Below are 12,781 nucleotides of genomic sequence, written 5' to 3' on the forward strand. Positions count from 1 at the left end.
TTGTATGACTCTGTCGCAGTCTGTGATGCCGTACTGCACTGCAGACGCGTGCTCGACCCCGTTGGAAATGTACGCAACAGTGCCCACCCTCCTGACCAGGGATCGCACAAACCCTGCGTTTTGTCGGGTCTGCACGACTCCTGGCTCTTGACCTTTGGTCGGTGTACGAGATGCACGAACAGTTTTCGTAGTGTGAGTACTTTTTCATGTAGCACTGAATGCGGCAAGTATGACTCGCCCATCCGCCCCTCCCCACCTGAAGCGTCGAGGAGGTAGGGGCACTCTGGCGGGATTTTACGGTACTTCCCCTTTAAGCCTAAAATCAAATTTTCACCAATTGTAGTCTTCGAGGTGCTGAGTCCAATGGTCTTGGTCCGAGGAAGCTCAGACGCTCCCTTCCTCCTTTATTCCCAATCGAACTCGCGCACTTCCACCGAAACTGGGTGACTGCGCCCTACTAGATGGGGATTTGTATGCGAAATGTCACTAAAAGCGCCATTTCGTTCTTATAAAAGCACGACGGACCGTGATTGGCCCATATGTTGTAGATTGGTTTTGGTCCGAAGGCAGCGATGTAGCGTTCCTCCTTTAATCCCAATCGAACATAGCTGAACAAGCGGTCACGTGCTTGTGCGTACACCAGTCACCTGGTCACCGCGCCAGCAGGCAACAATTTTCACACCAAGGTTCAACTCAAAGGTTCAACTCGAGTGACAGAAACTCGCTCAAACATGCTGTAAGTTCTAGCCTGCAGGCACGTTGACCAGGTGACTGGTGTACGCACGAGCACGTGACCACTTGTTCAGCCATGTTCAATTGGGAACAAAGGAGGAACACTGCATCGCAGCGTTTTCGGACCAAAACCAGTCGACTCAGCATCCAAAAGACTACAACATATGGGCCAATCGCGGTCATCCGTGCTTTTATAAGAAGGAAATGGCGCTTTTAGTGACATTTTGCATACAAATCCCCATCCAGTAGGGCGCAGTCACCCAGTTTCGGTGGAAGTGCACGAGTTCGATTGGGAATAAAGAAGGAAGGTAGCGTCTCAGCTTCCTCGGACCAAGACCATTCGACTCAGCACCCCAAAGACTACAACTGGTGAACATTTTCATTTTAGGCTTAACTTCCCCTTTGACGAGGCTCTACTGTACATGTACATGTAATGTGAAGAACTTGGTGTGCCCCCCGTCAATTTCTACCTGTAAACAACTTGAGCACATACACCGGAATACAGCCCTGAACCAATTTAATTATCACGACTATGCACATGGACCACATGATAGTACATTCGAGCGCAGGTATTCCGGGGGGGGGGGGGGGGACTTTACATTATTTCACTTGCAAACACATTGCACGTTACGTGCGATTTCGATTCCTTCACTGTAGATCTACATAAGAAAAGGAACAAAACAGCCGAGCTGCAGCATGAATTCTTGATCAATAATCTGGCACACCCTGGTTTCAGTCAACCACATGGTAGCGGCTAAAAGTGCTTATAGCTGAGACACAGGCAGGAAGTGCTATATGTGTGCTTTCTTTTCCATCTCCTTCACAATGAGGAAACTCAATACAAGTGCAGACTGCCCCTTTTACGGCCAAAGAAACACAGTGTATGGTGAAGAAAGTGTCCTAAGGCCGAGAAAAGGAAATAGCTAAGTAATAGGAATGGTAAAGCTACTATATAAAAAAAGACTGAAACCGAACCCTTTAAACAACTTCCAGCTAGTATGTGACATACAAGTCAGTTAGGTTCAACACTATGCCAGTGGATGACAGGGCGGTGCCCAACTCCGATGCCAGCCAGCCACGTCATGGACAGACGCACCAATGAGATGATGGTTAGGGATAGTCGGAGGCGAAAGTTAACCACAACTTGGAAGAACGGAGAAATTGTGTGCAGCTACAAACAGGATCCGGGAACACAAGCTTTCGGTCAAAGGGAATAATGAATTCTACACGAGCATCTTGAGAAAAGCACTTGTGTCATTCCCCATACTTCACAGTCTAGCCAGCACCAGCATTTACACACTGAATGTCGGCGTAAGATAGAGTGACCAAATTAAGACAACATCACCAGGCCTGGCCATCAAACAGAAGACTGTTGTCGAGAGCCACCTGGATCTGTATGCAGTGACCATGACCATGATACTCGATAGGCACTTGGATACCCATATGTGCACAGAATATGATTGGAAAATATGATTGGAAAAACCTCAACCAAGACAGAGGCACTGAAAATCTGTCTCCAGTGGCTTGTTCAAACACGGCTACGAATCCCACCAGACCAAGCTCACACAATCCACTACAAACGAGCTGTAAATGGGCAGCGTGCTGTGTTCGAAACGCTGGACCACATTCCTCGGCAAAGGACATCAAGTTCAGCCGTGCATGGGATGTGACAGTATTGCCTGTGACCGAAAAGCTTGAAAAAGAACGAGACAATCCCTCTAGTAACTGCATACGGCCCATTTCACAAGGCATATCCTTGGCCTGAGAGTACACCATGACGATTGTTCCTTCATTTCTCTGACCAGTTGGGTCCACACTTGAGGTCCATAATCAAGATGGAGAGCAGCCAGCTTGCTCTATGAACGCATGCGACAATATTCAGTAGACGGCATAATCCTGACTCCTGCATGGACAAAAACAAAATGAAAAGCCACACCAGTACCAAGTCATAAGCATCGTGATTAGTATACATGTAAACTACTACAATGTATTCTGAATGCAATTGAACCTCAGAACATAAGCCATACCCCTGGCAACTGCATACTCACGGTGGAAACTAATTCAAACTTCACAAAACGGGGTTTCCAGTACGTTTTGAACTCAACATCCCTAACGAGTAATCTATAACGTAACGATTATGAAGTTGATTGTGAGGAATTATTGATCAATGACCGAGTAATCGGTATAATCGTTTCAGCCCTACTTGTACTTCATAGGTCAACCCAATCCCACGGGCCACGACACGCTGATACCACCATAATTATGCCATTTTTTACAGGGTTTAATGCACAGCTTCCACATTTCATACTGGTAACACAACTACAAGCACATGCACGCGCACGCCTCTATGTGAGACCAATCGACCTGCAAAAGTTACAAATACGGCAAAAGCGTGTGTATGCGCATGGGCCATTACGATATGGTCCTCTTGTCAGGGTCTGTTCACTGTAATGCTGTCCTTTTTTTCTTGGCTTACGGGGCAGGAATGTCCCTGTTGTGTTGGTGATGTGCAAGCGGCGTGGGCCAGCTAAGAGTGCAGTGTGGAATGGTGGAGTGAGTTAATTCACCGAGAAACGATGAAGGTAATAATTGCGCCTGCCAAACACCATGAGACTCCAGAATATGTCTTTGTCTATGGAGTAAATAAGAGTGCATACATACTTATTTAATTCCGGTACGCGTTCCCATGACTACCATGTATGAACTGCGAAATCGGGTGAAGTGCCTCAATGGACATCGCTCTGAACTACAATTTTGACCCTCGTTTGCACTTGATCTGAGAACGCGATCAGCCTTTTGAAGTGTATCTGTTCACATTCAAAACACCTATTAATATTTGTAACATCGTAGATCATTGTTCTCAAGTTTACGAGAAGAAAATCAGAAATCCATCAGCCATACTAGTTTTCGTGGTTCTCGTGCATTGGCAACTAGGGTATTAGGAAAAATTCGCCAAATTTTTGGGCAAGTTACTATCAAGACAATTTTTGCTTTATGAGCAGCCTAGGACAATGGACTATACATACCTGAGGTCTGGGTGGTGTCCGGTAGTTCTTTTTTGGTTCTCACGCCATCAAGTATTTCGGCATCCAAAAATCATAAATTCTGGAGGACGCAAAATTGAGAAAAGTGGCTCTCCTGCAACATGACGGAAAAATCTCTGGCGTTCCGGCTTCCAGATTTTGTTTAGGGACTATCCTAGCCCTCAGCAGGCCAAGTTACAACAGCATTCATGAAAGTCTTCCATGCCAAATCGAAGACGATCAAAATGGTGATTCTGCTCAAAATTGGTCACAGAAAAAGTCGAAAAAAGCGGCGTCGTCATCTTCATTTTGCATAAAGATTCGGGTGATTTTTGGCCCTTGGCGCATGGACTGTACGGTACGCGAAGCCGAAGACTACACATTTCGTGCACGTGCAGCTGGCTTGGTGATGTCATGGTGAAAATCTCGTGACTATCACTTGATGTCATCTTCCGTATTGAAAGAAAGAAAATTTCATGAAGACCGTCGATGGGGGATAGCGATTGAAAAGAACCCGGAGTCAGAACAGGACCCAGCGTCCATCGTTTCTTTTGGCACTCTCCTTCCTCGAGTGCTCTCCACGATGAGGTTGTCGTGTCATGCCTTGTGGACAGTGTGCTGTGGATTAACGGTGTGTGTCATGTCCACTCGCTCTGAGGGCACGGCGCCTGACTTTTCGGCATGGTCCGAGGTAAGAAATATTATAATTATGCATGCTACAATGTGACCCCCAACTGTGTTGTTTTCCGAACCGGGCCAAAGCGGCTTATACTGTATTAAAGAATAAAATCTATGCCAAGACTGACCAGGATTGCAAATGTGCGAGGGCATTCAGTTCGTCAAGTAGCGTAGCAGCATCTCGTATGCAACCTTTCTGGATGGGAAAGCAGAGCGTTCATGCCCAACCGTCCTGTCCCCCTTTCTGGGCTGAGATCTCTTCCAACTGCCGGTCACAGTGAATGGAAAAAGGTTGACAGCTTCTCCTAAAACCAGCCATGCGGCTTGCACTTGTATGGTACGGGTATGGTCACCTTCCTATTATGCGTGTGTTTCCGATCCATGCGGCATATTTGCTAAGGTGGTATCGACACATATCAAGCCCGGGGAATCGGCTGGCGTCCCATTGAATGTGGTGAATTACACTGGGATTGCGTAAGTCGACTCTACAGAATCACGTTGTGTTGAGCAACGTGGCTTCCAGCCGCTGCATTGTATTTTACAGTGCATGTTTATTCAAGTTATTCATTTTTTATTCTTATTTCACTAGGGAATTCCCAACCTGAGGCGTCTTCGTCTTTTTACAGGGAACCCTAAGAATGTCTTGATTGATGGGGGGGGGGGCATGTGACTTGTGATTGGACACTTTACCTCGCCCGGCATGTGTTCATGCCGGCATCCAGCGGGACTGCCCGGAGTTCAATGCTATTACTGTGTGCCTCTGCATTCATGCCTGCAGTGCTGATCCGAACTTCCAGGCAACTCTGGATCTGGTCGCAAAGGCATCAGTTGGCAATCTGACGCGCAATGAGACCTACGCTACGTTTATCAACATCTACAACCTGTTTGCCATCTCCATGGTCATACACCACCCGTGCAGCAAATCCATCTTTGGCGGGTAGGTCACACGAGGATCATGGCCTGAGAGCATGGTCAGCTCTGAGCGGCATCCTGCTCTGATATTCCTATGGCGTCAGAGCTTACTAGCATGCCTTGCCGCCACTGTCACAGACTCGGTTCAGGTGCATGCTTTGTACGGCGTGGTATCATAAGCACTGCGGGCTTTCCCCTTTTAACATGCATGTCACATGGGATGACATCATGTGCACGTTCTCTGTTGTACCTACATGAATTTATTGAAAAGCAGGAGTATTTGATTGCAAACAACAAAACAGCATACTACCGTAGAATCCCGCGGATAAGCCCACCCGCGTATAAGCTCATGCCCGCGCATAAGCCCAGGGAAAGTTCGAACATCACAAGACTTCGTCGTACAAGCCCATGGGCCTAAGTCGTACCAAGAGTCCATAAATTATGGACTCTTGGTCATACAATGTACATGTAGGTAGTACATGTAGATTTTTTAAAGTTTTTTTGTACATTTCAACACAATCATCGGTTGTTTTTGTTTGCACAGTGGCATCCGCCAACGTATTTCTCACTTCCTTGATACTTTTCAATAGCACAATGTTGGTGTCAGCGTATAAGCCCATGTCCGCGTATAAGCCCAAGTTCTTGTATAAGCCCACCGAAATGTCCTTGTGAAACAGATAAGCCCATGGGCTTATCCGCGGGATTCTACGGTAGTATAATTATGGATGTGGCGTGGACTCTATTAGATTTGCTACAACGGACATAATTTCATTTGTAGTCAGATGCATGCAGCTGTTGGAAATAGGATATTGTTTCAGCCACAAACTGTAGAACTACTGAGAAAAATTAAGTAGAAGTCCATCCGATGATATTGTGGGAGACAGACTTCTCCCCAACCCACTGAATTGCCAAATAACTGGTCACATCCTCTATCTGTTTAGTAGCTGTTACACTGAGCAGATAATGTAGAGTATTCCCTTCTTTGTGGAAAGAACGCCTGGAAGTACGTATCTGGTCACTCGAATGATCTAGCAGTTTGGTACTGTATGATTTCAAATATATTGCTGTGTGCTGTTTGCATAGATCATGCTCGCCCATCAAGAGCATCAAGGACATAGGATCACTCCTAAGTCCTGTTTGGAAGAAGACGGCGGGCAGCGTTGGTGGCAAGTCCTACTCGTTGGACGACGTCGAGGACTTCCTACGTAACCCGGCCCCGTTCAAGTACGCTCAATATCACGCTATCTAATTTTGTAATATTGACTGAGTACGAGGTCAATATACGAAATAAATGTCGAGTAAAAGACCGAAACGAAGCCGAGGTCTTTTACAAGGTTTTATTTCCTATAATGACCAAGTACGCAGTCAATATTAGATTATCACGACTAGCCAAAGCATGTGTTTAATCCCGAAAAGGAGTCAAATATAAGCAGTCAATATAGCCTAAGCCTAAGAAGTGAAGTATGCAGGAATATTTTACTGCTTAGGTATAGCAAAAATCGGTGGGAGCCAATACTAGTAAGGGAGTGTAAAGCTGTGTTCACAACTGGCGCATGTACGCGTAAAACCACGCGTTGGTGCGTATTTTTGCTGGCGTTTGGGGCGCCAGGCGTACGGAAACGCGCCGAAATGGAAATTCCAACATGTTGGAATTTTCAGCGCATATCAGGCGCGTACATGCCAGTCACTTTCACTGGCGGGGTCAAAAAATTAGTACTCGAATGTGTCGTACGCGCTGAATACGACTCGAATCGCTGTTTTTTGTGAATGCCTGGGCACGTTTGGGCACGCATGAACCCCAAGCGTACCGCGTCCACGCACCAGTTGTGAACACAGCTTAAGTGTTGAGTACGAACAAGGTGGAGTCATACTCTCCTCAGACAACAATGGACAGGAACTGGTAGGTGGAACATTTATTACGGGAGACGAGACCGAGACAAAGACAAAACGACTACATTGTGGAAGAGAGAGAGAGACAAGAGAGAGAGAGAGAGAGAGAGAGAGAGAGAGAGAGAGAGAGAGAGAGAGAGAGAGAGAGAGAGAGAGAGAGAGAGAGAGAGAGAGAGAGAGAGAGAGAGAGAGAGAGAGAGAGAGAGAGAGAGAGAGAGAGAGAGAGAGAGAGAGAATCAAGTGAGGGCGGCAAGATAAAGAGCCTGGGTAGCTATGGCAAATATGGACGCGCAAGTAGCTACCTAGGCCAACGGAACCAAAGGTGACAAAAGGTGAGTACGACGTAGTATGGGGTCATACAGGCCAGCTTGGGAAAGGTTGTACGGGAGGAGGTACCCAACATAAGTTATTGTCAAAGTTAAATTATAGTGCTGGCGCAGATGGTGTCACATCTTGCTAGATTTACACGAAATCTTGGGATTTCACTGACTAAACACGTTGTCGAAAGACTCATACACCAGCTTGCTGATGTCCTCGCAAGTATGGAGAAGTACCCAATGCTGTAGAAGCAAGCTGTGGGGGGGGGGGGGGGGGGAGAAGTACTGAATAGTATGGAGAAGTATGTTGTCAACATAGTGTTGGAAATGGCCAGGCACGCTCTAGGAGAATGAGCGCTAGCTACACAGCACACAAGCTGAAGTCTCTGAACACACATACCACCACTTGAGAAGGCCTCTCTATCGACAGCGGTAGTTGGCTCTTTGTACGGTTCCACTGCCAGTCCCTTGCTTACCCTTGCGCTCAGCTTCATTGGTCAACTTTCGGATCTTTGCAACTACGTGAAACTTGCTCCAGAATTCAGTCGAGTTGTCGTCGCGGCCGTGAAATGGACACTACAGTCAAATCTGCCGTTAGCAACCTCTGCTGTAGGCGACCATCTACCGTTAGCGACCGATTTTCCGTGCACCGACGGTTTCACATACAAATTGATCTGTCCAGAGCGACCATCTGCTGTGCGCGACCAGCGACCGCGATTTCATGCACGGTGGCTGCATTCAAATCTGCTGTAAGCGACCGCGACCCACGTTCAGTCAGGTGCGAAACTGTACTTGCCAATGCGCTGTCGACTGCAAGGTGTGAAAATGCGCTGTTTTGCAAGTGCGATCGACTGGCCCTGTCACCCCTATACTATAATTCTATTGTCGTATTGAATATCCAATAAAATGATATTAAAAATCACATTATTCTCGTCGATTTGAGTACATGGAAGCATAATTATTATATGCATGCCCGGTATGCCGGATTTACCATACACCTGCCGTAAGAGACCATCTGCCGTAAGAGACCGCTTTTCTTTCACCAAGGGGCGGTCGCTTACGACAGATTTGACTGTCTGTCCCCGGGGAAAATTGCAATTCCGCGGTCGCGTTTTTTTCCGCGTTTTTGCGATTTTTTAAAAGACCGCGTTTTCCGCGTTTTTTTGAACTTTTTTGTTGCACTACACGTACACACAGTGCACTGTTCGGTCAGCAACGTCTCATCGTGGCGGCTTTATACTCAAATATGACGAGTGCTTACACCAGAGACTTGTAACTGATTGATTTCACTACATACTCCCTGAAAATTGCCGCACATCAATATTATTCACCGCATATTTACCGCAAATTCACCGCAAATTATGCCATATTATGCCGCGTTTTTCCCCGCGTTTTTTGCGATTTTTTTCCGCAATTTTCCCCAGGGACAGGACTGTACATAAGACTGTCTTCCTTCACCATTCTAGACCTTGACGCCAAAACTACCACCCTGAATCATGTGCGTCCCGGGTTTCGGGACCAGCTGTAGGGGAACGCGTGCACTCCAAAGGGGTGATTTTTGAATGTTCTTAAAAACATTTCGACTTTTTTTCGCTTTTTGAATTTCACTTTTGGACAAAATAATTCGCATGATGTGGCCTCGCTCAGCTTGCGCTTGCCATGCTTCTACATACAATGTACTTTATATCTGTAGCTGATCGATCCTCTTCATTTTTCCGTACCATTTTGCTCAAATTCCGGACTGCGGACGAAGGAGAGATTTTTCGTACAAATACAGAAGGTTGGCAGCCCTGTCATGCAAGTGCATAGTTCATGATTGGTTCTAAAACAGATAGCAAGCATATGGCAACCATCCATCGGCTAGTCCTGCTCCAAACAACATAAGTTAGCTAGTTTCATCGCAATATGGTACTAACAAGTAGCAACAGCGAGCACCGTGATGATGAATCAATGTACTAATACTAACATACAAGACTTATATGTCAAGGAACCAATCGTATGTGCAGAGAAACATGCGGCCAGCCGCAAAACTACAACACCAGCGTGCTGACCAACCATGACTGAGTTGTCACTAGCGCTAGTACTAAACACAGTCACAGGGAGCATGTCCAGCTCTGCGCAGTGTTCATATCTAACCGACTAGTCAGACTACGGGGACAGTCCTGTTAGTGTCTATTTCAATATTAATAGACCTGGCTGACTAATGACACCTCCTGCTGGCACACACGCAGAAAACAACACTGGTACTACCACAGCGGTCATGCTCGAAAACAAACCTGTGCTCGTGAATGAGCTAGGGTCCTGCACCAGTGCGCAGTCCGGAGTCGGCATGCCCGGAGCTGCACAGCACATTGCACTAACTGACCTACTAAGCCCGGGATTCTTGATTTCACTCAGCGGCATTGTAGCTACTGTTGGGTGTGGGCGCCGCCTGGTGAAATTTTCATTCTCCACAATGTACTTTAGAGTAGGTGTGTTACACTTGTTATTCTTTGCCGGTCTTTCTTGCCAGGGCGTCTCAATTGCAATTGTTGCCAACCCTGGAGCCGCATCCGCTTCAACAGTAGGACCTGTTCTGCACACTGAAATGAATGGCATGTCCTTCACATATTGTGTAGAACCAGTCCTACTGTTGAAGCGAATGCTCCAGGGTTGGCAACAATTGCAATTGAGACGCCCTGGCAAGAAAGACCGACAATGCGTTAAAAATAACAAACCGACAGAAAGGTACGTTACACTGCTCAATATGCAGACCTTCCTTGATACGGTAGGAATCCTGGGTTCTAATTCCGGCTTAGGGTTGCGAATGGGCGGGTACTATATTGCCAGTATATGCCGGTAGAGCTGGTCGACGCAACATATGTCGCCGTGTTATGTTTTTATAAATGCCTTTCATTCTTTTTTTTCTTCTTTCTTCGCTTCCTGGAAATGTTCTAGGGAAGATCCCAGGCTGCATGCCTGCATTGTGTGTGCTTCAATCTCCTGTCCTGATGTTCGCACCGAGGCATTCCAAGTCGATAAACTCGACCAACAGATGACAGATCAGATGACAAAGTTCTTGTCAAACCCGAAGAAAGGTACAGAAGTGTGTTGAGGCTACGCTATCGGGCTTGAAAGTGCTTTGTCGCAGCCAGCATTGAGTCATGACAACGCTGACTTTTTTTAATCCACGTGGATCCAGTTTTTGTAATAGATCCATACACGTTTGGGGGGTTTCCCTTCACAGCACAGTGACTCAGCCACCGGTGGTGACTGAACTGGGCCTCCCGGTCAGTGGCCTACTCTCGGTACAGAACATCCGTGACGCCTGCATGCGACACGAGGGCCCCACCCACCACTTTCTAATTCATGCTTTGCCATGGGCAGGGTGGATCCAGAAGTCGGTGTTTATCGTTAGACTTGGACTTCCGATGTCATCGCTTTCAAGCCCAAAAGATAATGTGTGGGACTCGTATCGTCTCCAGGTGCTCATTACAATACACCCCTTCCTAGGACCATCATGGAACCATTACTGGTATTAGTTTAGTCCCACAACCTGCGATAAAATGATCAGCTGTAGCACCTACTCCACTTTGATGTTTATGCATCTATGTCATTCGGATCTTCCCAAGTTGTACATTGTACTGTTGAGATACCGAATTCAAATAAATCAATACCAATACCAATACGGAGTACAAGTCGTAGATGTACATGTACAAGCATCCACGGTATTGAAATGCGACATGGCTTTCTAACCTGACTTCTGTGGCTGTCGTGTCTGCAGGGATGTCATTGAACATGTCAACGAAGACGGTTACGCTCTCTCCCATATTCCAGTGGTTCGCGGCTGATTTTGTCTCGGCTGCCGGAAGTGTCAAGAACTTCATCTTGCCATTCATCGCTGATGCGGACGTCGCTTCCTTTGTCCGCGGAAATGACGTTACACTGGCTTACTTCGACTATGATTGGAACTTGAATGGTGCAGCTCCGTGTCAATGTTGAATGGTGCAGCTCCGTGTCAATGTTGAATGGCGCAGCTCCGTGTCATTGTTGAATGACACAGCTCCGTGTCAATGTTGAATGGCGCAGCTCCATGTCAATGTTGAATGGTGCAGCTCCGTGTCAATGTTGAATGGCGCAGCTCCGTGTCAATGTTGAATGGTGCAGCTCCATGTCAATGTTGAATGGCGCAGCTCCATGTCAGTGTTGAATGGCGCAGCCCTGTGCTTATGTTTACTGGTGCAGTGTCACTGTTGAATTATTATGCTAGGTTTCAGCGTTATCGAATGATTCGTAATGATTATTTCTATCCTTTATTATTGAATTCGTTTCCTATCTGAGTACTGTATAGACGGGTCTCAAAGTGACCGATTGAGTCCCCCTTCTGCTGCTACATATTGACTTGTGTACTAGTACACTTTTATCAAAATGTTTGTGCTTCCAGATCAGCTTTAGGCTATTTTTCATTTCCTATGGATTACGATGTAGACTCCAGTACTTGTAGATCATAGAATTCTTGTTTCTGCGGGATAACAATAATTATGTAGTGGTTGTACATGTACATGATTGGGCTTTTTTTAATGACTATGATAGGACACGAGTACTTTCTCATTCGGATTTCCCGACTACCGGCATGTCGACTGAAGTTAACAATGAACATGACCGGAGTTTCAACCCGTGTAGCACTGTGGACAGTTCTGGACACTGAGTGAAATTCATAGTGGGGCCTTGCTGTACGAGCTCTTCCCATGCAGTACTCTGGTACTGTACACTGTACAGTGTCCGTAGCACCATGGCATCTTTGCACAATGTAGCACTTCCAGTACGTAGGAGCATGCTCTAGTTCTTCCTGTGAAATATGTGTCGCACATGGAGAATTCCCAGTTACTTCTGGGTGCATGGCAAAGATTCAACTCAATGAAAAGGTGAGTGGGGGCTGAAAAATACTAAAACATTAAGAAAATTAGACTCGGATGGAGAGCCAATGATTTATTTATAGTAAAGAAAAGGACCAAGGAACTACAAGTTACGCTATAATGTCCACTAACACCACCAGTTTCGGTCAGTTTTATGCAATGTTATCGCATGAGCTAATTGTCAAGTAACTGGTGATGATAGTGGACATTATAGCGTAACTTGTAGTTCCTTGGTCCTTTTCTTTACTAACGTTACTAGTATAATTTTTTTTTAAATCTTTGAGAAAACACGATCGGTATTAGACACTGGATGATGACACAGCAACAAATAATT

General features: G+C 46.2%; 1 protein-coding gene and 1 long non-coding RNA gene across 2 annotated transcripts; one reads left to right on the forward strand and one right to left on the reverse strand.

Moving 5' to 3' along the window:
* Window positions 1–1,532: 1,532 nt before the first annotated feature.
* Window positions 1,533–4,038, reverse strand: LOC135808576 (uncharacterized). Its single transcript, XR_010552093.1, has 2 exons — window positions 3,759–4,038; window positions 1,533–2,635 (listed from the first exon to the last, which is right to left on the reverse strand). It is a non-coding gene; the product is annotated as an uncharacterized LOC135808576 (long non-coding RNA).
* Window positions 4,039–4,243: 205 nt separating this feature from the next.
* On the forward strand, window positions 4,244–12,205 carry LOC135808575 (uncharacterized). The gene is made up of 6 exons (XM_065321790.1): window positions 4,244–4,446; window positions 4,834–4,907; window positions 5,212–5,370; window positions 6,429–6,569; window positions 10,490–10,629; window positions 11,316–12,205. The coding sequence occupies exons 1-6, from the start codon at window positions 4,339–4,341 to the stop codon at window positions 11,531–11,533; spliced, it is 840 nt and encodes a 279-aa protein (XP_065177862.1). The 5' UTR covers window positions 4,244–4,338; the 3' UTR covers window positions 11,534–12,205.
* Window positions 12,206–12,781: the final 576 nt, after the last annotated feature.

The sequence above is a fragment of the Sycon ciliatum genome, chromosome 2 (assembly GCF_964019385.1).
Source record: "Sycon ciliatum chromosome 2, ocSycCili1.1, whole genome shotgun sequence".
Taxonomy (NCBI): domain Eukaryota; kingdom Metazoa; phylum Porifera; class Calcarea; order Leucosolenida; family Sycettidae; genus Sycon; species Sycon ciliatum.

Bases quoted from the DNA above. Each gene is read 5' to 3' on its own strand.
- LOC135808575 (XM_065321790.1), top strand. From the start codon at position 4,339: ATGAGGTTGTCGTGTCATGCCTTGTGGACAGTGTGCTGTGGATTAACG. The intron at 4,447-4,833 runs GTAAGAAATATT...ATATTTGCTAAG, and splicing joins ACTTTTCGGCATGGTCCGAG to GTGGTATCGACACATATCAA. The intron at 6,570-10,489 runs GTACGCTCAATA...GAAATGTTCTAG, and splicing joins CGTAACCCGGCCCCGTTCAA to GGAAGATCCCAGGCTGCATG.